The sequence below is a fragment of the Pezoporus occidentalis genome, unplaced genomic scaffold (genome assembly GCF_034315485.1).
Source record: "Pezoporus occidentalis ecotype Australia unplaced genomic scaffold, CSIRO_AGI_Poc_V1 ctg201, whole genome shotgun sequence".
Classification (NCBI taxonomy): domain Eukaryota; kingdom Metazoa; phylum Chordata; class Aves; order Psittaciformes; family Psittacidae; genus Pezoporus; species Pezoporus occidentalis.
This window is the reverse complement of record NW_026913868.1, coordinates 5,689-29,502: the sequence shown is the minus strand read 5'-3', so window position 1 is coordinate 29,502 and position 23,814 is coordinate 5,689. Positions and strand designations below refer to the sequence as shown.

The window sequence follows — 23,814 nt, the reverse complement described above, 5'->3', positions numbered from 1 at the left end:
AGCTCCAGTAACAAGACACACTCTCCCATTCTCCCAGATTCATGCAGCTTAGCGTTAGGCTATTCCCCAAGAAGGTTCAAATACACATACTGCTCTAAATCTACACTCTTCCATAATTTTTCCCCTTTATTTCCACCACTTCTTCCCCACATATAGTTTCTGAATTCAATCCCTAACTGGAAACATCTTGAAGACCTGTTAACATGGGCACAGACTTGAGGCTGAACATATGTAGAACATACACCAGGAGGGAGAGGTGCATTGCTCATCCTTGGAGATTCAAGTCTTGGCTAAAGGAGGCCCTGGGCAACCTTACCTAATCTGACCTGCTTTCAGCAGTGAGTTGCACTAGAAACCTCCAAAGGTCCCTTCCAACCTGAATCATTGTATAATCGCAGGGGTAAAGAGCACTATACAGTCAGATGTCTGGGTCACAGCCAAGGAAGTGATCTATGGCAGGAAAGGGACATGAGCAAGAGGAAAGCCTACGTCTGTCACTGAAACAAGGCACCATCTTTCAGCTCCTCAACAGCCCCAACCCACCAGACTGTAGGGACATCAACTCCATCTCCTCTGTTCTGAATGTGGGACTCTAGAGTGCTGATGAACTCCCTTGCTTTTATTTTAAAAGATACAGAAATAATCTATTCAACACCTAACCTTTTATCCTAATTTATTGAAACGAATTAAAGAGCAATTTTGGTTCAGATCATACAGAAAATAAAGAAGACACACACCCCCCCTCTTTTTGCATCAGCTATTAAACTGACTTTATTGGACTCCCTTTCCCCAGAAGGAATTACTGGCATACTTGTGTGAGAATGTGGGGGAAAAAGCCACCCTACATGTTTCTTGGCTTTTTGCCTTCTTCACCTGCTCATTCCTTGGCTGGAGTTGCCTTCTCATACTTGCTTCCTCATCATCAAGAGCAAGTTTTTCTAATTAAGGCAGATGCCCAGACCACGGTCTGATTAACATAACCCTTAGGCAAGTTTCACTAAGGAGAGAAAAAAAACCCCAAACCACCAACCCAACAACAACAAAAAAAATCTTGTCAATTCCCACTTCCTCTTCCATGTTTTCTTGGGTTTGTTTCTTCTGTCCTTATAGTGCCTCTGTTACCTGGTTAACTCTGTCCCACTCAAGTCATCGAGGAGTAAAAAGAGGGAGTACAGAGCTGAGGGCTGAATGAGTATAGGAAAAAATACAGAAAGAGGCATTTTCCCCCCAAACCCCAGAAAGCAAGAAGGAGGAAGAGCTTTCCCAGCTGGTAACAGCTTACAGCCCGGCTGTAAAGCAGGTGCAAGAGGTATAGGGAGGGGTGTACCCCGGGAAGGAGAGGGGGAGATAAAAGCCCCATAAACCAGAGAGGGTTTAGGAAATCGATGTCGGAGAGGGGAGCGAAGGTGGCTGCTTCGTGTGCTTCGCCCATACACCTCCCTGCACCTACACACGCGTATATAATACATAAATAAACACATACACACATACACTCCCCGCTGCCGACACATACACCTCTAAAGGCGCTCCGGCACACACGCACACCTGCCCCCACGGACACCTGCGGGGACCGGCACCCCCGGCCTCCCGCCCCGCGCTGTCCTTCAGGCCGCTCCCCCCTCACACACCCTCCGGGAAGGGAGCGGGGGATGGCTGAGGGAGGAGGGTCTCACCTCTCCGGTTCATGGGGCGGACGCGCACCGCCACCTTCACTTTGGAGTCCCCCATCGTGCCGCTCCAACCTCGCCAGCTCCCTCGTCCCTCCTCGGCTTCCGTCTACGGAGAGAGACCCGGCGGCGCGGGGAGGAGCGCGGAGCGGGGCGGGAGGGGGGTGAGACCGGCGGCGGCGAGAGGGAGGCACCGTGCGTGACCAACGTCCGGTCGGACTACAGCTCCCAGCGTGCACCGCGGCGGCTCGCTGGCTACAGGGGAGGGCAGCGCGGCGCGCTGTACCCTGGGAGCTGTAGTTCTGTCTGCTGTCATGGCCTGTAGGAGAAGCGTTGCATGCTGGGATATGTAGTCCTCCAGAACAGAGGGGTTTCAGGTTGTGGGGTACCCCATATGGAGTCTGTGGGCTATGCTGTACAACAGGGCACTGACAGAAAGGTCTGAGGGTCACCCCGGGTCCTGCCACTCAACCCCTGGGTGGCTGCTGGTGAACCCCATCGCGCCTCAGTCCTGCCCCGCGCCCCGTTTTGGGGAGCACAGTGATATGTCATGCTGAGCAGACAGCAGCATCACCACCGAGACTAAAAACCTCACAAGATTTACTCTGGGAGCAGAAACCAACAAGGGATTCCTTTGCTGACCTTTGGGGCTTTCACCTGCTAGAAATCACTTTGAAGATCACCCCACATTAAAGATCACAAACCGTAACCTAACATACAGACCATGGGTTTGGGTGATGTCTGGGTCTGGTTTCACTGAGCAACCTTCGATATTCCATCAACACACTGTTATTAACGGGCCCAGTGCGATTTGCTTAGTGAAGGTGGCTCACTGAAAGAGCTCAACAGTAATAATCAGACGCAGTTTGAACAATATTACAGTTTGTCTTTGTTAGAAGACTCAACTGCTCAACCACAGCTACTGATCACAAAGACTGAGAATGAAACTATAGTGCAAAGATGGAAAAAACCCAAAAATCTCATTTAAATGGTCACAGTTGAAAACCCTTGCAGCTGGTATTGTAATTTGAAACAAGGATTCTCTCTGTGTTATTTTGAAAAGCCAGATTTTGTCAAGGACAGGAAAATAACTTGATTTCAGAACTGTAATCCTTTGGCCCTTCAACACTGAATGAGGGTTTATGACATAAATAAATAAATAACACATTCCGAGTGGTTTTGAGGTAAGATTTCAGAAGGTAACACTTTTTGCCCAGAAGAATTACACTCAATGTCTATTATTTTATGCCTACTTGACCTGAAGAATAGCTTGGCAAAGCAGAGAGAATACAAATACTAAATTGGCATGTAACACATGGGATTAATGTCCATGTTCTTAAGAGCTTGGTTCTGCCTGATGCAGCGGACAGTTTCTTGTTGGGAGAGGGAGCGTCCCGCTTTCAGCCTGCACAGTTGGTTCTTGCACTTGTGAACTTGAGGATCCAATTACAGGATGAAACCCAGCTTTGAACTTCTTGTGGTATTTTCCAGCTGGGGCCTCAACAAACCACACCAATGTTTTCTGAAACTGAGTACTTTGTGATGGAGATAAATATAATCTTTGCTTTACAGCTGGGCACGATGAGTAGCATGTGGAGGGTGGTTTGGTTTCTTTTTACATCAGGTTTAGTCACCTGGAATCTGATTTAAATAAAAGGGTTGAAACCCACCAGATGTGTGTACTTCCGGGGATAGTGGGCGTCATCCAACTCCAGTTCTTCCTCCTGCGTCTTCTCCTTTGGTATTAGCTATCATTGGTCTCTCTGTTATATGTAAAACTAAACAGCAATTCTTTGGGGGAAAGGATCATATGCCACCCTTTCATTTGTTAGCGAGACGTGCCAGCATGCTTTAAGTGCCATGAACATGGGTGATAACAAATCGAAGCATGCAGTTCTTGCCAGCTTTGCTCCAGTTTTCTATTCACAATGAAGAACTTGATTTAAAATCTGAAGTCACCCTTTTAGACTTATTTCACCTGTAATTGCCAAAGAGAAACCACAATCACATATAATCATTGCTCCTTTCTGTAAACTCCTTCAAAGACTGAAACGTCCTTAGAGCCCAAAGAACCATCCTCAGCTTCAACATCGGGTTTTATCAGGGCTTGAGGAAGGCGCACAGCGGCAATAACTTCTCATGGCTCCCTCCAGTCCTGCTTCTGGACATTTCCTTTATGCAAGTTCCTGCGTCCTGCAATGAATTACAGTAATGCAACTTCTCCTGCACTGGCACAAGCTACCACTGTAATTACCCCACTGTGAATTCCTCGACAAGCCTTTTCCCTGGCTCGGTGTTTCACAGTCTGTGGGAAGCATCTCCCTGGAGGGGCACAGCTTGGAGGGAGGATATTGTTTCCATTCACAGCACTGGAACATGCTAATTATGCTGGGAGGAAAGGGGGGTGTGGGGTGTGCCAGCTTTCACTTGGGAGGGACAGGCTGGGCAAATAGTTTGTGAAACGCCAACTTAACCCCATCTTGTAGGGAATTGTCTCCGGCTCTTTTCCCCCTTCCTAGTTACTGTAATGAGGGGCTGACTTCCCAGATTAGCTCTGGCTATTTAAATGCTAATTTAATTAACAAAACATCCTTGGGGGGGGAAGCATTACTTGTCCCTCCCATTCATTTATTGAGTTTCTGAATGCAACACTATTTTCATCAGGTTGAGGAGCCACAGTTATTGCTGTACCCACCTGGTCATATTAGGGATTAAGGCAGTGATGGAGAGGACAGAAAAACAAGTCTGTCTCATTCTCTATAAGCAACTAAATTTGATTTACTTTGTTTAGAAGTAACCAAATCAAAGCGATTTCATGTGTCCTGTATTTCTGCTCTGCCTGGGGTGCGCGTATCACCAGGCTGCAATGGAATAGTTTGGCTTTCTTTTTTCTCTAGATAAAAGTATGAACGGGTTAGAACACAAATCTTCTAGAAACATGACAGTCTTTTGGATGTGTCTTCTTCCAAATTATAACAGGCAACAAATCAAGCATATTTTCAGTCCTTTTTTTTCTTTTGTTAGACTGCATATCAAACAAGATGCATCAATTATGAATTTGCTGTAGACCTAGTTTCTGCCCATAAATCATTCAGGCATTAGAAATCTAAGCCAGAGGATCTTTCAATGCTTAGTGAGTTGTATGCAAACTCTGAACTGCCACTGGGGTCCTCTTTTGCAAGAAGCCAAGCACCACTGGGGCAATCCTGGTGGGACACTGGGAAGCGTTCAGGCCATCCAGCAGCTCTTTAGAATCTTCAATGATCAGGTCCTCAGCACGAAAGTATTTGGCAAAGCATTTGAAAAACAAGACCTGTTCTGTTGTACATTTCTCTGTTTTATCCAGTCCCTGGGGTACTGAGGTTTACTCTGATACACTGATTTTGTCTTCAGATTTATCTTGCTTTTCAGCCTGAAGATACCAATATATAAACATAGTAGAAATTTGTAGGCATTTATAGGTAAAAACAGAAGACAACTTAGTTATATATTTCTTTCAACTATGATTGAGAAAGAAAGCAACAAAGGAAATTAAGAACAGGTCAAAAAGTCTGGATAAAGCAGAAAATCAGTTTCTCCAAATCAGTTGTGTCAAATTTCTGCTTGTTAACAAATTTCTTTTCTTCTTTTCTTTTTTTCTTTTCTTTTCTTTTCTTTTCTTTTCTTTTCTTTTCTTTTCTTTTCTTTTCTTTTCTTTTCTTTTCTTTTCTTTTCTTTTCTTTTCTTTTCTTTTCTTTTCTTTTCTTTTCTTTTCTTCTTTTCTTTTCTTTTCTTTTCTTTTCTTTTCTTTTCTTTTCTTTTCTTTTCTTTTCTTTTCTTTTCTTTTCTTTTTCTTTTCTTTGTTTCTTTTCTTTTCTCTTTTCTTTCTTTTCTTTTCTCTTTTCTTTCTCTTTCTTGTCTTTTCTTTATTTTTTTCTTATTTTTGTTTTGTTTTGTTTTGTTAAGGAATTGCTGAATTTTTCATGCAACACTTTGCACACATGCACAGGCTCAGGAGGCACACATTAATTTAAGCAAAACCCTTCCTGTGCTCTATTATTTTCATAGGAACTCTGTAAAACTGAAGGATTGATAGTTTTCCAGGATCATTCATAACTGAATTTTACTGATCCTTTTAAGGACTTTTAAGGGTATTTGAGACTGGGCTCCTCACAGTGGACAGTGTCCTGGGCAAATAAATTAACTCTTGAACTCTTCCTGCAGTACTAGATCATAAAAGAGTAAAGCTTGAAATGAACTTTTTGTAACCAGCCTCCACTTTTTAAAAGTTATTCCAAAGTTCAAAGTCCTGGTCATAAAATTCATTGCATTATGGGACATAATGCTCTTCCCTCTATGACCCAGAGGGAATCCCAAGTCAATAGCCAGGCTCTCATCTTTCCATAAACCTCATCTGTTCCCTGTTTATGGCAGTGAAATTGCTTTTAGCTTTGCTTCATCTAGGGTGCTTCTCCCGTACAGTGAAATTTCAATGCAAATTCGTAACTCTGGCAGCAGTGCCAGGTAATATTAGCAATTTATGTGCTGGCAGGAGGAGGCTCAGATGAGAATTTTCTTATCTTACTGACTAAAAATTCTTATTATTCTTATCAGCTGCCCGGTTTGCTGATACAGCATGTTTCAAAGCAACCAGTTTTACCAGCTGTGTGGCATTTTATTTGAGTGGGTCATTCCTCAGATAAAGATTTGACTTTGGATTTCATTTGTTTGAAAATAAAATGGATTTTCTGTCTTTGCAGGAAATGGAGACTCTGTAGAGAACTTGAAAAATACAAAATTAGCAGTTGTTTTTTTTTTTTTGTGTTTAGTTTAATGGTTTGGTTTAGTGTCTGCAAGATGATCTTGTAGTCCTCGAAAAGCAAAGAACCCAACACAATGGCAATCACTGATTCTCTGAAGAATGCATATTTAGAGAGTTACGTAATGTTTGCAGTATTTATCTCCTAGTACTCCTGACATACATGATCGGTAAGAGCTGGACTGACTTGACTTCAGAGTCTGGGATATGCTATAGCTTCATCTGCTAAATCATGTTCTGACTCCACTTCTGCAGAGGAGACACCTGCAAAAGACACTTTTTCTTTTTCTGCCCATTCCACACTTTTTCACCTTCCCTCTCTCCAGAAGCTGCACAGTGATCCAGACACCACCAACACTGGCTGAGCTCCCAATCCAAACCCAGATTTAAATTTTCCACCTGCATTTACATTAATAATAATAAAAAAGTTAATCTGTTTTGCCTGCGTTTAGCAAATAGCTCCAGATACCCCCCTATTTAATGAGTTAGTGATTTGATTTGAAACCTGGGAAGCTGTGATAAATGGGGATGCTGCTGTCACCCCTGGGAGATGCAGGATTTATCGGTGAAACATTTTAACAGCGACCGTAATTTCCTCTATAGGCAAGAGTGACACCCGGTGGCTAAAGGACAAAGTAAAATCAGGTCTAACTGTGATGTTCTCCTTGCCTGTCCTTATTTAGTGACTTTCTCCTGCTGCTTTTAAAAAGCAAGCTAGGGGCAGGGGATTACTTCTACCCCCTTGCAGCACAAGCGCTCGTCACCTGATGGCACCGATTCCCCCTTGACCAGCTCCTTTGGGAGAGCAAAGGGATGCTGGCAACCCTCCCATGGCTCCTGAAAAGCTGCAGCCAAACGTGGAGGCACAGATGTGGTCTTGGCACCCTGAATTTGGGCAGCAGGTTTCCGCAGATCTTGCCACAAACCTTACATGGATCTTCTCAGGGTCTAGGCTCAGGGCTTGTGCTTGTTAGGACAGACACAAGATGGGATTTCTTTTAACCATGTTTCATATAAAATGGCAACAAACTCATTAGCACATATTATCAGAGAGAGGTAAATACCAGCAGGCTCCTTTTCACTCTGTGCCTAATAGGTGTTGCTTATTGTACACTAAGGAGTATGTGACAGAAAGAACGAAACAGCATTTTTGACTACTGCTGTGGATGTAATGCTAAAACCGTCAGCTACATAATTATTGATGGGTATTAAGAATGGTTAACCACCTCAAGGGAAGTGCTAAAAAAGAAAAGGAGTAGCAATCTTTGGTGAAAAATGTACTTTATCTGGACTTTAATTTGAACTTATTAAAAATTAAAAAGGAAATGCCCAGGTAATTACATCCCTCACTGAGCTGTGGCTTTAATAAATATCAAGTGTTGGCAGTGTACTGCTAAAAGCTGGTGTCATGGGCCTCCACTGGAAACTTGCCCATTGAACAAACAAACCAGTTTGGCTCCTAAATCAAAAGCCCCCATGATGTGGGTGAGCACTGATGTTAGATGCTCCCTACGCTACCTATCCATACATCAATGTTTTATGTAAAGAGAGCTCAGGATGAGGTCTGGGTCTAAGTATTTTGATTCAGCTCACTGGGAAAATGAAGCCCAGCTCTGATACTTGGACCTTGGTGCTGACTGTGGTTTCAGAACTCTGCTTCACTGGTGCTGCTAATAGCCAGGTTTAGGAGCCCATTGATGTTGTTTCCAATTGAAAACAGGGAGCAGGGGAGGACTGCTGGAGAGGCAGGTCAGTGTACTTTGGTCCCTCCCTCGTGAATGGCTGCAAAACTAAGAAAACACTAACATGTTTTCTCTTAATATTTGGGATGGGAAGGAGCATCATTTTTGTGTCAATAAGTCTTTAGAATTTTCAGAAAGGTAAGGAACCATGTAACTACAAGCAAAGAACATGAAGGACAGGTTGCTGCACAGCAGAAGGCCATCGCAACCGGAGAAACAAGGAGCAATGTGTAGCTGCCAGAAGGACGAAGGTACCTGTTCCACCACCCCTCAGCTCAAAGGCCCATCTCTTTGTGGAGACATCCCTCTTGCACAGAGTTGCATTGTATAGCGTATGACTTATTGCTTGCCTGGAGGAGATGTTGTCTCTAAGAGGCTCTTCCACAGTCAAACAGCTTCACAGCTATGGTGTTGCTCCTAATATTCAGCAAATATTGGATCAAAAAATTGCATCTGAAGAAAGTGGCTCCAGAATGAAAATGTCCCCCAGGTTCTTCTGTAACAGGCTACCCTGTGTTTCTTCCTTCTTAACAATTCCCTTCTCCATCTTCATCTCTCTTTTCCCTTCATGATGTATTGTTACTGGTGAAGATGTAGCAAAATATGAGTTTTCAGCATCTTTATCTCAGAAATACACAGCCTAAAGTCATGCAGAAACCCTTGCACAGAACCTCAGTTCTCTGAGGTTTTGTTTTTTTTCTCTCCCTTGTCAAATTAAAGTAATGAAAAGCCAAATAAAGACATCAAAATGTAAAGCTTTGGGAAGAATCAACCAGTTAACGAGTCCTAAGGCTGATACAGATGTTTCACGACAGTTGCGTTTGGGGACTCTCGTAGAAATTATGTGCTCAGGGCTTTGCCAGATGCAGCCAGCCTTCACTGCCTCAAATTGTTTGAGAGATCTCATGTAACATTAAACATTCCACTGTATGTGCTGCAAGTGCTAAGTCACTGCTAGGCTATGGTCAAATAATGAATTGTCACTGTTAAAAGAATGAAGGAAAGCCATCTTGCTAGCCAAGAGGTTAGTGGGATCTTTGCCCATTGCCTGCCACATGAGGTTTTCTACTTTCAGCTTTGTACATACCTTTCTTAATCAGTTTTTGGCTGCTCTGCTGTGTGGGAGGGGGCCATCCCTTACTCTCCTTCCCATAAGTCACCTGAGTTCATAGGTGGCACTGTATGTAAACTTGAAGGCAGTACTTGAATTAAAATAAACACCTACAGGTTGAATATTCACATGAATTAGCTTAATAAATTGCCCCACACAAGGAGCAAACTTTCATTAACTCACAGCAGAACAAGAAATACTGGAGTGGTTGCTTCTAGACTTGCCAGGGCACATCTAGATTTATCCCATATCAGAATTTGCCTTCAGTGGTATACCCTAGAGCCAGGAGAGACCACTGAGGTCCCCAACTCCTCTGGTCTACATAAACCGTGAATTTGCACACTGCGTCTTTCTGTGTATTTTCAATTCTTTCCATAATTAGAGCTGCTGATGTTTTATCTCCAGTTTGAGTCAGTTTTGCTTTTTCTTCCAGTCTTGAGATCATTCTGGCCTCATGAGCTAAATTGTATTTTAAACAGATGAGATCATCTGCTTCCCACTCCATGCTTTTTTTTCTGCAAGGATGCTCTGAAACTTGTGGAAGGCTTGAATAGGAATGAGAGAGTACCTTTCTCATTTACTTCAGCTCCTAAAAATATAGCATCCCATCAACATAAATTATCTACCCTGTTTTTGAAGTTGAAAGAGAGAAGTAAGAAGTACCTGGAATTACTTACTAAAGTACCCAGAAGACAATTTGCCTTCCATAGAACAGGTGTTGAAGATACATGGAGTAAGTCACCCTTTCTCTAGTGCTGGTCTCTGTCCATTGGGGATAGCAAGAGTTGACTTCCTAGTGAAGATGTAGAGGACGTAACTTATAGTTCAGTAAAGGGAGCAACTCCCCCTCCAAACAACCTGGTGGCCTTTTTCCATTTGGAGGTTGCAGATTGCCAGTGTTCTCCATTGACGTCTCAGTGCTCAGAGATGCTTTTCCTCTACCCTGCCAGCCCTGATATGATTAACAAAGAGGTGTGTGGCTCTGGGAACAGGTTGTTCCTGCTTCTCAGAGATGCTCAACACATCTCCCAGAGTATTTTACAGGAACTATCCATTATTTGGCACTTCAGAAAATCATCCTGACCCTTCTTTTTCATGCACTGATGTTCTCAGGCAGAAGGGGGAGCCCATACATTAGTTTTTTGTGTGTAACCATCTCAAAATACCGATACAAAGCCATTAGATCAGTAGGGGTTTTTTTGAACATGAGAGCTTCCGTTTAGCTGCTGTTACAGACTCATACAACTAGGGGAAAGCAGGCTTGTGGAGCTCAGATTACTGTTATCTATTCCTTTGCAACAATGAGAAATCAAGGAAGGTTTGAAATCTAAACAACTTTATCATGCGTCATCACATTAGTTCAAATGCTAGAAAACAGCATTTAATTAGGAACTTGTTAAACAAACAAAAATACAGAGGGAAAACAGGCCCTTTAGACACAGAATAAGTCAGAGCCACATGACATTTATTTTTGCTAATTTACTCACACACCCACTGGGAAACCAAGTAAGTCATCTCTACAGTACTGCTATGGTTATTTGTACAGAACCAGCATGTCAGATGTTTTCTGAGGATGCAAGTGAATGTTAGACTGTTAAACAAGCTTTGGGCTTTTGTAGGGCTCTTCTATGAGGATGAACAATAAAATAAAGGCACTGTACAGGCTTTCTCATCACCGCCCAAACGCCTTTCAAATATTTTCTCAGCATGGAAGCTCCCAGGCATGCTGCTGTCGTCCTTCAGTAACAGCTCTTTCTCTGCCCTATAACCAAAATTTTGGTCCATGCATATGAATCCAGGGAATCTCATAAGTCCATTTTTGCTCTGAGGACCTCTGCAGTTCTTCCCTTGGGATGGGTTTCTTATTACTTCTCCTCCAAGAGAGGGTTTGATTGCTCTTTCTGATGAGTTTGAAAGCAAGTAGGTTCTTTCGACTCATGGCTTTAACACCATCTGTGCTATACTTTAGTGGCATTACCCACCTGCTGGCTGCTATTAATACTTTTGAGAACTAGACAAATGAAAGATTTTGGCCCTAAAACTTGTGACCACATGAAGCTACATTAGCATAAGCTCTGGTTAGATTTAAATGACACCATATGTACAAGTGGGTCTTTTCCACCTGGTTAATTGGTGCTGTGTTGGATTTCATGTACACCATGGAGGTTTACTAGCTTAGAAGGATTTATAAGTCACAATTATGGTTTTATACCATTTTCCTGGCTGTGTGAATAAACCTGCATAGATGCATAGATGCAGTTACACCACTAAATCAGTCCTTTTGCCTATGTAGCTCCTCATGTGCAAAGAACTGGCTAATGAACACCAAATATGTGTTAAGATAACCTGGACTAGTAGTGCTTACACAACCTGTTTGATAGTTCTGAATTTCCATGAACTCTGAATAAAACAAACTTCATTACCAGCTTCATCTTATGCAGGTTTTCAGTCTCAGACTGTGCCTAGGTCTCATCTGCCCTTGCCAAAGGCAACATCAGGGATCTTTTAACAGTGATTATGTGGTCTCTGTAAGGAAGGAGCCTGGATTATTATTCCTGCCTGATGTCCTCACAAGGTTAGAAGGATGGAGCCAACAGACAACCACAAGGACCATGCCCAGAGGCTGCTCCAAACACAGTGTACAGCTCAGAGTGCCCTGGATGATTGTTCTGCCCCTTTCAGTGGACAAGACAAGCAGGATTTCACAGCAGCATGTGTGCAGCCAAAATCCCCAGAGGGGAAAATTCTTGCAAGAATCTTGTCTATTCCAGAGGGAAAATGATACTGTTGAAATGAGTGATGAGCGTAAATGTTGCCACAAAAAAACCCAGACAATATAGGTCTGAGGAATTAGATTTGTTTCATAGCTTCCATTTAAATGAAAAAGAGCAAGTTGTGCTGCAGAAATGCAATGAGACTGTACCTCTGGAAGTAGTGAAACTCCTAAGATATATCAGCTCTATGTCAGAAATTTGGTTCATGATAAAGGATTTGGGACTGTGAAATTAATATATAGGTTTGGAAGGTTGAAGGAATCTGAGTATGAAATGGAAGCTGGAGATGGAACTCTCAGCTGGTAGAAGATCCCTTAAAACTAGAAGTGAGAGTTTGGAGAATACAGAAAATAATCAGTCCAAGAATGCAAACTGAATTATTATTATGTACAACCTGGATGCTAGGGTCTAAATTAACATTTAGTTGAAATTGCAGTGCAAGCTTTGCCAAGAAAACCTCATCCTGTTGAACAGGGACAGGTTTCAGACTATGTGGAGGAGAAGTCCTTCCTAATGTTGGTGTTTCTGCACCTGATGAAAAAGGAAAACTCAAAAGATAAATTGCTTACGGAAACAGTGTGTCTGTTCAAAGGCTGAAAGTCTGCCAGTCTGTTGTACTGTTAGAGATTATATGTGGAGGAACCAGAATTCAGGAAGATAGAAAGCAGAACATATAAACAAAATGCAGCCCTGCGTGCATAAGCATAGAAGTACTGTACTTCTTGCAAAGGAAAGGCAAAATTTTTAAAAGAAAAATGTCACAAATAAGAATTTTTGATAAACAATGAGACTGTGGCTCGGAAAAATATGCTGGTTAGTGCTTTGGTGGAAAGGAAAACAAATTTTCCCATAAGAATTAATGTAATAGAGCAATTGAAATGCACAGGGACATTATCCTGCAGCTTAAAATCATTCCCATCCAAAACCCATCCCTGAACAATGGCGCAAGATGATAGCGTTGGTGTGATCCTTAAATAGCATAATATCAAATTACTTTAAATGTTGTACTGCACACAATTGTATCTTTGTAGGTATTTTAATAGAAATAAATAAAATACCAGAGAAAAATTTGTATTCACCAAAATAATTTGGTCACAGGAGGGTGAAGGACATAAAAATAGTCTAATGACAGCAGTTAGGAGAGCAGGGTATCACATGATTGACAGTGAATCTGCAAAACATTGGGTAGGTAAGTGATGGAGAGCAGGGCATTACTGTGATGTTAAAGAGCTTCCTCCTGCTTTCAGAGAAATTTGAAAAACTGTAGCACAGAAAAAACAGAAAAACACCAGAGTTTTATATTGTGAAGGCAAATATATTGAGGAAATCTGTAGGGTTTTGATCTGAAGTGACATAAATTAGTTGACTTATGCTGTTAGAAAACACATTAGTTCTGGATTAGGAACACAGATGTCTCTCTACTATGAGAGGACTGCACAGTTTCAAGTCTTTGCATCCTCAGAATAATGTATAGATGATGCTAAAATGCAGGCAAAAAGAGCAGTAGCCAGTAAAGAAGATGCTCCTCACTTCAATTAGGTAGGTACTAGGCAAAGGTAGATCTCCACATCACAAGCATAGCTGTCCTGGACAAATCTGGAGGTCCACCTAGCCCAGGATCCTGTCTCTAAACATGGCAATAAGTGGTGTCTAGGGAAGAGTAGAAGAGCAGGGTACGTGTATATGATCCTGCTTTCCTGTCTGGAGGTACGATTTCCATGTACAGACTTCAGTGGGTGGAGAAAGCGAGAGACACCTTCTGCAAGGGGGGAAAAGAAGAGGTGGATTTTCAATACTCAAGGAAAACTGGAAAAATAGGCTGTGGAGGACTAGAGGGAGCAGACAACATTCATGATTGAGCATTTCCTTGGACATGGAGACAGTCATATTTTTAACTGTTCAGGCTGTATTGGAAGTTTTCTCCTGCCTAAGAGCACTTGCAACCCAAGGTTACAGCAGCAGAGCTTCATAGGACTAACTTTAGGAAATTCAGATTTGTACTGGCAAAACTGTAAGCTAGCCCAAAACAAGGGTGTATGGATTTGTTTTTAAGAGTGACTGTAAGTTATTTAGAAGATTCGCTTTCCAGATATGCCATTTATCTAGGTGCTGCTCTGGCGCTGGAGATGCCAACAGTACTCCCCATCCAGGACTCCATAGCTGGAGCTGCGTTTCCCTTGTTACACTGCTCATGGGGTTTATCCCAGGAACTAATTTCTTGGCTGCCCTTGGATTGCACCTTCTTGGCTTGTGTGTCCCAGAGCTGGTGTGCTGGGTACCAGTTGCGCTTGGGCTACTGTCCCATGCAAGAGTCAAGGAGTGTGGCTGAGCTCCCATGCCAGAGCATCACTGGGTGCAGGTGCCGAAGCATAGCAGTGTGTTTCCTCATGGACTTTTGGGCATCAGGACATTCTGCAATACTGGATGCACTGCCACATCAGTGTCATGATGGGAGCAAGGTCTCAGATGCTCTAGGGAACATGGTGCGTGGCCCCACAGATAACAGTGGCAGTGGTGCTCCTGTTCTCCCTGACCCCTCAGGTAGACAAAGCTACCTCTATGCCAGACCAGCTTTTATGTTCCCTCTCGAGTACTAAGAAGTTGCTAAGCAACCCCTATCCATCTAGCAACCAGCAGCATCACCACCACAAGTATACTGCGACATAGATTCTTGGGTACCATTTTGTTCTGCAGCAGCTATTGCTTCATCTTTCCCTCTCCCCAGCCAAGAATAACCCTAGAGCTGACCACAGCTTTGCAGAACACATAAACAGATAGAAGATGGACAGGCCTGGTCTTTATATGAATCACCTCTGCTTTGGGTCATAGGGGATGGTCTTCTGGCACCATGTGTAGAGTGATCATAGAATCATAGAATGGCTTGGGTTGGAAGGGACCTTTAAATGTCATCTAGTCCAACACTTCTTCAATGAGCAGGGACATCTGTGGCAGGAGATTGGAACTAGATGATCTTTAAGGTCCCTTCCATCCCAAACTATTCTATGAGTTTGTGATTTTCAGCTAGATCGGGTTGTTCAGAACCCAGCCCAACCTGACTTTGTGTATCGCCAAAGATGGGTCATCTACGACCTCTCTGGGCAACCTCTGCCATTGTTTTACCTCCTTCATTATAAACAATTTCTTCCTTATATCTAGTCTAAATCTACCCCTTTTTAGATTGAAACTGTTACCCCTTGTGCTATTGCTACAAACCCTGCTAAAAAAGTGTGTCCCCATTTTTCTTGTAAGCCATGTGAAGTGATGGAGAGTGTGTAGGGTAGCTTGGTGAGGGACAGGGTGGGTGCTGCAGATGGGAACACCTTGCCTGCCTCCCTGTAAACCCTCCAGCACTGGCTATTCTTGCAGGCAGAGAGACCTCAAAAGAGTGTCTTAGCTGAGACGTTAGATATGTCTATCATATGTCTGTTCAGTTTTAGCATCCTAAGCATGTGGCTGGACCTTGCAACTCTCCATTGCTGAGACTTGCTTTTCCATAGGAAGCAAAAAGCTTGGCTACAGGGATGTAGTCATAGATATTTATGACAGCTTTCTTTAAAATTAGCAAGTTGTTGATGTGTTTCTTTGTTTTGAAAAGAATTTGCTATTTTTTTAACTTCTCCTGCCTCCTTCCAGCAGTGCAGCTTTGTAGTGCTGTTAGAAAGATATTGCCTCCTGCAAGGGCATGCATGAATATTTAACAATGGGATGCATTGCTTAGAGACAGCATGATGGTGAGCTATGTAGGCAGTTTGGTGTGGTTTCTTTTTTGCATTGCTTGAACTAGCCCTTCTTTGCAAGCCTCCTGCCATCCTTCACACAGAGTTTCGAGTTGCTCTTTCTTCCCAAAGGCTGCAAAGATTTTCTGAGTCCCACTCTTGGACTGAGCTTGTAGCTGTACATGACTGAACCCTCCCTGTAGTGGCTGCCGCACCAAAACGCTGAGAGATGCGCTGCACGTTTCAGTTAATATCTGCTCAGGAATGGACAGCAGTGCCAAAATCAGATCTTCTGCCAGAGGTCCGTGGCTCCTGCAGGCTGGGAAGCCAGACCTATAGCATATTCACTGCTTGTGTTGTGCCTGGCTTTGCTGCATGGGGTTTGGACACATTGACGTAATTCCTGCCGTTCCTTGATTTAGGATGGGCTGTTTGCAATGCAGGATTTCTTCTGAAACAGCAGAGAGGGATGTGTATGGGAAGAGCTGCATCAGGCTTCCTGTCTGAGACTTGCTGTATGTCTGGTCAAGGGCACTTCTCCACATGGGTTTTGTACTGCTAACATTTCAGAGTCATCCAGACCAGACATACCAGGGTAAAAGCTGGCTTTATTTTAAATCTCATTACAGTTCCTCTGTGTTTCATCATCCTGCAGACACACTATTTGCTGCAGCATCACTCCTTGCAGCAGGAGGAATTGCCATGAAAGCCTCCATGGCTGATAGAAAGGGAAGAGTGCTGCCATCCACCACAGGACTCCCATCGGCATCTCTACTTCTCCATTTCCATGGAGCTCAGCCAACGCAACAGTCATTCTCAGAGTTAAACCACCAAATGTGGTACCAACAGCACATAGTAGGGTTTTTCTGGCCAACTGGAAGTAGCTATGTAGATGCTGGGAAGACAGGGCTAGTGCAGGTTGCAGCATAGCATCTCCTCCTGGCTTGGGTACAACCAGAACAGCACATCTGACACTCCCCAGGGTGAATATATATGCCTGGCTCTGCTGATACCTGAAGATCCCTGAGAGGTCTGTGAATATTGCTCATCCCAGAGACTCATAGATCCAGACCCCTCAAAAGAGAAAAGGCTTTGAAAACCCAGGATGCCTATTTAAATGTAAACACAGCTAAACCTTCTGTTGGTGGTTTTAACAAAACCCATCCAGATTGAATGGAGCAATCAGTCTTGGTATTAATCCACAAAACTGCTCTCCCAACAAGCAGAACATGTGGCCATACTGATGAATGCCAAGAATGATTTCTGCCTACCAAAAACTTTAGTTGTAGTTGTCTTTTGTGGTCATGGATCTTCCCTGGATTATTTCCATTCCAATCCTGGTCTCCTGGCCATTCTTGTGGCTAATTAAAAGACAACTATTTGTAACTACTGACCAAATTTTTCAGCAGTCATTAAGTTACTTTGCATTTCAGTAGCTTGACTATTAAAATAAACTGGACAATTTCCCAGTTACTGCTGACTCTCGGGCACCAGCACAAAGCTGCGCTCAAGTGTCTGTTGGTGCAGGGAGCACGTAGATTTAAATTAAAAATGCCTTCCCTCTTGTTTCTTATGAGAGATTTCTCTATTTAGCATCAAGAACATTTAGGTTCAAAATGAGAAGAACTTCTGTGCTCTGAGTAGCTCTGCCTTGCACGCAGCAGGAAGGGTAAAGCCCGCTCACCTGGCACCAGGCTACCCCTAAAGCTGCATCTGTACTAGTTAGTTAGTAACCAATAAACTAACCAGCGCCAGAAGGAGGTTATTAAATGCCCTCCCCTCCTAACAGGGTAGCTGCATCCAAATTGTCTGCTGGGAACAGTTCCATGGCTGTACTGCCCATGTCCCTGCATAGGGACAGCTTGTTACTATCCATATAAAAAGGAGTTTCTTTTGATTTCTCTCCCTTCCACTGCTGCTTGTGGAGTGCCTACTGCATCTCCCAGCCTTTCCTGGCTGTGATGGTCACTGGAAGCTTAAAAATAAAGCAAAACAGATTATCCCTTGAATCCAGGAGCTGGAGCTTTACAGTTACATGCACAGCATGACCCTGGCATATCATAGAATTATAGAAAGGTTTGAGCTGGAAGGGACCTTAAAGCTTATGTTAGGGAGCCACAACTGGATGCAGTACTGCAGGGGGGGGTCTCACCATAGCAGAGTAGAGGTGCAAAATCACCTCCCTTGACCTGCTTGCAGACCCTCTGAAGATGTCTGCTTGAAACTGCAGGAGAGCACCTTGGCTCCTGCACACTGCACAGGATAACAGAGGAATGGGTGTCATGGTTTCTCTGTGGCTTTGCTAATGTTTCCTTGTGTGATGGCGTGTGTATGGATGTATATGATAATGTACACAGCAGGTGTTATAATACCTGCCCCAGGCTGGAGTGAACTGAGGCTCAGGATGCTCGGGGTGTGGTACAAAACATGAATACAAAGAACTCAGATTAACTATGAAAACCTCTGTCTTAACTCTGAAATGTGTTAGTAACAGTACATTTGACACATCCTCATGCTCACAGAGGAGCCCCACTCACTTCCTTCATGCTCCCCATCACTAGGTGTGCTCAAACCACCCAAGTTTGGCTGCAGTGACAGGTGGGTTATTTCCCTTCACTGCGGCCAGCTATTTATAGGCAGCAGATCTAGGCAGTAATTAGGCCATAGGATAATTTCAACTTGCACTGACAGTGCCAAGTACTGCTGGTGGGAAGCAGTCTTTGTCCAAAGGGAACCAAACCCCCTTCTAGATGTGTCACTCCCCAGATGGAGCAGAAGATGTCAGTTTGATGTGTCCAATGACAATCACTACCCGAATGCCCCTCTTCAAGGTCACTTGTGGCATATAACAGGTAAAGAATACCTCCTTTTATGCCATATGAGATATTTATGTAGCTAAGGGCTGCTGGTCACTGGGAAGCTGCCCAAGACTTTAATGGTTTAATTGCTGTTTCCTGTATGTTCCCCTCTTGGCTGTTCATCACAGATGACAACTGTGGTTTTGTGTCTATGGGGCTGGGCTGAGTCTCCCTCGGAATCTCAGCTCTTCATGCAGTTATTGCTCTTGGAGATCTCTGCTGGTCAAGGTATGTCCTTGAAGTCTCCCCCCAGTTAATATCATCTGTATGGACCTATTTCCTGGTGGGAAGCCCTGCAAGATGATGTCAGTCCTTTTTACCCTGAGGCATGAGTGAGGGATTGGAGCATAGATTTGGGCATCCTTGCAATAACCCGTAAAACATATTGTGTGCATTGCATACCGGGGTGGTCAGGATGCTTGATAAAAACTAGGGGAGGACTGGAAAACAACCACATTTTGGGTATCCTGGTACTTGCTGGTGATGCCATGCAGCCACATTAATGTAAAGCAGGGCACAATTAGACCTTTTAAGAGGTGTGTGCTAGCAGATAAATACACCATTTGCTCCACCCTGATATTGATCCTGAAATAAACTCAATCCACACTTCACTCCCGTTCCATTATCTCCAGCCCCAAATGCCCAGAAATCACAGCCAGTAACCCCCAGATCACAAAACTGGCTCGAAGTTTTTGATTGTATTTTTAGTGCTCTTTCTAATGTGCTTTGCATTTGTCTTCCATGTTTAGCTGCTAAACTCAGCTCATCCCTCAAACCTTTTGAAACGTGAGGTTTTAAGAAATGGAGTTGCCTCTAGGGCTTGGGGTTTTAAGAAAACCAACATATATGTATGTATATGTATTCCTACACATATTTATACCTTCATAAAATGAGACACATGGTAAAATTACGTGAGCTGATAACACAAAAGCCCTGTCACAAGAATCTCTTTGAAAGAGCGATGAACTACCTACGCCCAATGCACCATGCTTTGTTTGTCCATGACCAAGATGAGAGGGCAAATGCTGGCTCGGTTAAATCAAGCCCTGTCAGCCCTGATCCTTCATGTCACCTTCTGCATGTTTCACACGTGCACCCCCTTCCCTTTCCTTGAACCATTTAGATACCTCCCTGAATTCAGATTGGGCTACTGCCAAGGACTGGATGTTTGCTTTAAATCATGGAGGTCTTCCCTGCCATACTTTAAAAGCTGATGCTGGGCTGAAGTTGTGCCAGGATGAGTATTATCAGTGATAGGAGGGAGAATCTGACAAAAAATGTTGTAAATCTTTCAGAGCATAAAAAAATCCAGAAGCCTCTTCTCCCATGGGCAATTTAGCAAAGCAGGTTGCCCTGGGATTGAGTTGGTGCCCACCATGTGCCTGCGCACACGCCTCTGGTTAATTCATCTCTTGGCACCTTTTCCTCCAAAACTGCCATTGGCACCATCACTCAGTAAATCTGCTGGAAAAAGCTGCTGGGAAAGTGCACTGTGGGTGTTTGTGTGTATGGGGATGGTGTCACCCCTGCTGTGGGCAGTGGTGACCCCATAGAGAGATGCTCAGCAGGCTGATCTTTGGGGAAAGGTTGCAGAATCAGTACCGTTGCGGGGTAGTCCCTGACAGAGACCTGTGCTCCTGCCTGACATAGCATCACAGGAAGGCTCTCATCCTTCATATTTAATGCATAATGAGCACTGGGATGATCTTTTTACAGGTGGTGTTCTCAGGACTTACTGTTTTTTTAATTGTCAGGTAATAAGGGCTTTGAAAATAGGGGCTGAATCCTCAGGTTGGTAGGAGAGGTCTGCAGGACCTCTGGAGCTAGAACAGTGCTGGAGCCTGTTACTCATCCTTGGGGACCATGGACCACTGGAGCCCCCTGGCCCATGGGTGGTCTGGACTATGCTGCTCAACCAGGCAGGGAATAATATGATGGAGGGGTAGATTCAGTCTCCGAGCTAGCAGAGCTAGCTAGCAGAGTGCACCTCTGGCTTCCCCTTCCATAAACTAAGGACAATCTTTTTATTAAACTCTAGTTTTGTTCCAGAATAATGGGAATCTGGAGATCTTGACTATATGCTCTGTTTTGCCAACGATGTGCTACATGAGAAGCTTTTCCTCTGCTAAACATATTCATAATTCTCTCTGTACTTTGCTGGATTTGGCCACCAGCTTCAAGGTCTACTTGCGCCATTTGACTTTAGTACATTAAAAACCAAGGACTGTCCCTTTTTCTTCTCCAGAGATTGTATTACTCTTTCTTCTCTGCTGATTTTGGTCTTGTTAATTTTGAAAAGAAACCCTTGAATCAAACACAGTGTGTCTGGATCTGTAGGTTTTAATCCCTGGTTCATGGATGGCTGCTGGTTTGGACTATGCTGCAAGCCAGCTCTTGGTATATATTTTCAAAACTGTGGAAACGAGGCAAGAAAGCAAGAAATTATGTAATTTTATGGGCATTTCAGATGTAACCTGTCTTCCTTTGGCTGCAGGTGATGGCTATAGTATACAAAGAGCCCTTGGGATATTAACCCTAATTTACAGCCTACATGGACCAATGTAGATTTCAACAAGACTTATGACTGTCACTTGGTGCAGCCCCAGAAGCCTTGCTGGTCCTTTTGAAGCCATTTAGTGTTTTTTCCAAGGACAGTGGAAAATACTGGATTCTAATCTGCACCCTTGTCTCAAGGCAGGACCAAGTATTTTCTTCTGTCATTCCTGATACACATTTTTCTAACCTGGTATTAAAACCTTCCAGGATCAGAGTGTCCACCCCAGCTGCAGGCAATCCATCCCCATGCTAAGCTAACCTCGTAAGAGTGAACCTTCCTGGTAGGAGGATAAGAAAAACTCACAGTATCAACTGAATCAAACAACATTTTATTTTACTGATGGTGTCAGTAACTGAATCCTGTTTTTGTCTGGGTTATTGGGATCATTAACACTGTGCTAATGAGGGCACTGTTAGGAGGATGCTGCACTGGAGAGAGTATACAGAGAGAGGAGGTGAGATAAATTCAGGTCCCTTGTAGGTGTAGAGATAATCACTGCCCTTCCCACTACATATTACATCCCATTCCATCACCTCATTTTAAGCAACTAAGGGCATTTGCCTTCTCTTCAGGAAGATCTGACCAGCTAAATGCCTTGCTATATAGCAGAACTTAAAGTCATAGAGAAAAGGAGAAGAAAATGCAATATAATAGGCCATGGTATAGTGCTATCTATAAATATTTTACCAGGAAAGGTATGCAACTGGTATTTTGAACAAATCCCCAGCCACAGTTTTAATAAAGTGCCTTTAGCATGCCACTCTGCTGTGTTTAAATCTAATTCCAGTTGTCAGTCAAATCGCTGTATGTTATTAACCTATGGGCATAATTGCCTATTCCAAGTCTGCAGCTCTAAGAGGCTTTATGTACGATTGTAATAAATGAAATAACTTTTATGATTCTAACTCATAGTTGAACACATTGACATTGAAAATTACACATGCATATGCATTACTTTTGTCTTTCGCTATGTAAGATATTATTGGTGCGACTGTGACTGCAGAGGAAGACCCGTGTTAGCAGGGAAATGACTGAGCTTTGCATTAGCTCATCTCCACAGCTGATGCCACATGGAAACACTTGAGCCTATCTTGGTTTAAAATAAAAAGTCTCCAATAAGCAGACATTAAAAAAATTGCCACTCTGTGTATTGGAGATGAAGAAATCTTCACATGCTGCCATGACCAAAGCAATTTGTATCAGGTTTAGGCAGTGATGGCTGCTGTCTTTCCATCCCAAACCAGTGGGAGGGCAGTGAAGGGTCACTCACCGCCAAAGGTTCTGTGAGAGGCAGGTCCTGAAAAGCATCACCTCTGCCTCTGTTGGATGTCACCAGATTTTACGAGAGGTTATGGCCCTCCCAGAAGTAATTTGCACCAGGAGAAGCTCACCTGACCCTCAGCAATTTTGTCAATGACACAAGCTGTGTGGTGTGATCAATGTGGGAGGGAAGGGATGCCACCCAGAGGGATCTGGAAAAGTTGAAAAGTGGGGCTGTGTGAACCTCATGAGGCCATGTGCCAGGTCCCACACCAGGGGTGGGTCAATCTGAAGCACAAATAGAAGCTGGGTATGGAGGTATTGAGAGCAGCCCTGAGGAGAAAGACTTGGGGGTACTAGCGGATGAAAAGCTGGACAAGTCCTCGCAGTGTGCACTTGCAGCCCAGAAACCAACCATGTCCTGGGCTGCATCACCAGCAGCGTGACCAGCAGATCGAGGGAGGGGATTCTCCCCCCCTGCTTTGCTCTGGTGAGATCCCCCCTGCAGTCCTGCGTCCAGCTCTGGGGCCCCAACATAAGAAGGGAGGGGTTGGAGTGACTCCAGAGGAGGCCCTGAAGATGCTCCGAGGGCTGGAGCACCTCTGCTATGGAGACAGGCTGAGAGAGCTGGGCTTGTTCAGCCTGGAGAAGAAAAGGCTCCAGGGAGAACTTAGAGCAGCTTCCAGTGCCTGAAGAGGCTGACAAGAAGCTGGAGAGGGGCTTTTGAGAAGGGCCTGCAGGGACAGGACAAGGGGGAATGGCTTTGACCTGACAGAGGGGAGACTGAGATGAGATCTTAGGCAGTTCTTCCCCATGAGGGTGCTGAGGCCCTGGCACAGGACGCCCAGAGAAGCTGGCAGTGTTCAAGGCCAGATTGGAAGGGGCTTGGAGCAACCTGGCATAGTGGAAGGTGTCCCTGCTCATTGCATATGATTGGACTAGGTGATCTTTAAAAGTCCCTTCCAACCCATGATTCTATGATCTTGGCAGAACTGGGTCCCTTGGCCTCTATTGTTTGCCTAAACCCTTTTCATATTTGTAGATTGGGGCTGGGGAGCACTTCTCTTCATTTCACCCATCTGAGTGGCACATAGTGTCTCATGGCCGGCTTGCCTGCTTCCTAGGTGGGCAGAGAGATGGGCATTTCCAAAGGGTGGTTTTCATCAGAGAAAAGGGATGGCTGTCCATCAGCAATGGACATTCACACAATGTGAGTCACAGGCATGAAAGGATGTTTTGTCAGCTGAGATTTGGTAGGGTGAATCCCACCTCTGCACCTCCTCTACCTCCCTAACCTAAAGGCTGGTGAAGAGAGGTTGGGAAACTTGGAA

At 43.9% G+C, this 23,814-nt stretch overlaps 1 protein-coding gene across 8 annotated transcripts in view; it reads right to left on the bottom strand.

The window, feature by feature from the left end:
• The window catches only part of KIF13B (kinesin family member 13B), a 134,196-nt gene extending 132,352 nt beyond the window's left edge, over nucleotides 1-1,844 (bottom strand). For 5 of the 8 annotated variants that reach the window (XM_062618526.1, XM_062618530.1, XM_062618533.1 and 2 more), the window contains exon 1: nucleotides 1,674-1,844. In XM_062618526.1, coding sequence (XP_062474510.1) covers nucleotides 1,674-1,728 — 55 coding nt within the window. In that variant the 5' untranslated portion in view covers nucleotides 1,729-1,844. The remainder of the gene's footprint in view (nucleotides 1-1,673) is intronic. The other 3 variants (XM_062618531.1, XM_062618529.1, XM_062618532.1) reach the window with 1 other exon arrangement.
• Between the last annotated feature and the right edge of the window lie 21,970 nt (nucleotides 1,845-23,814).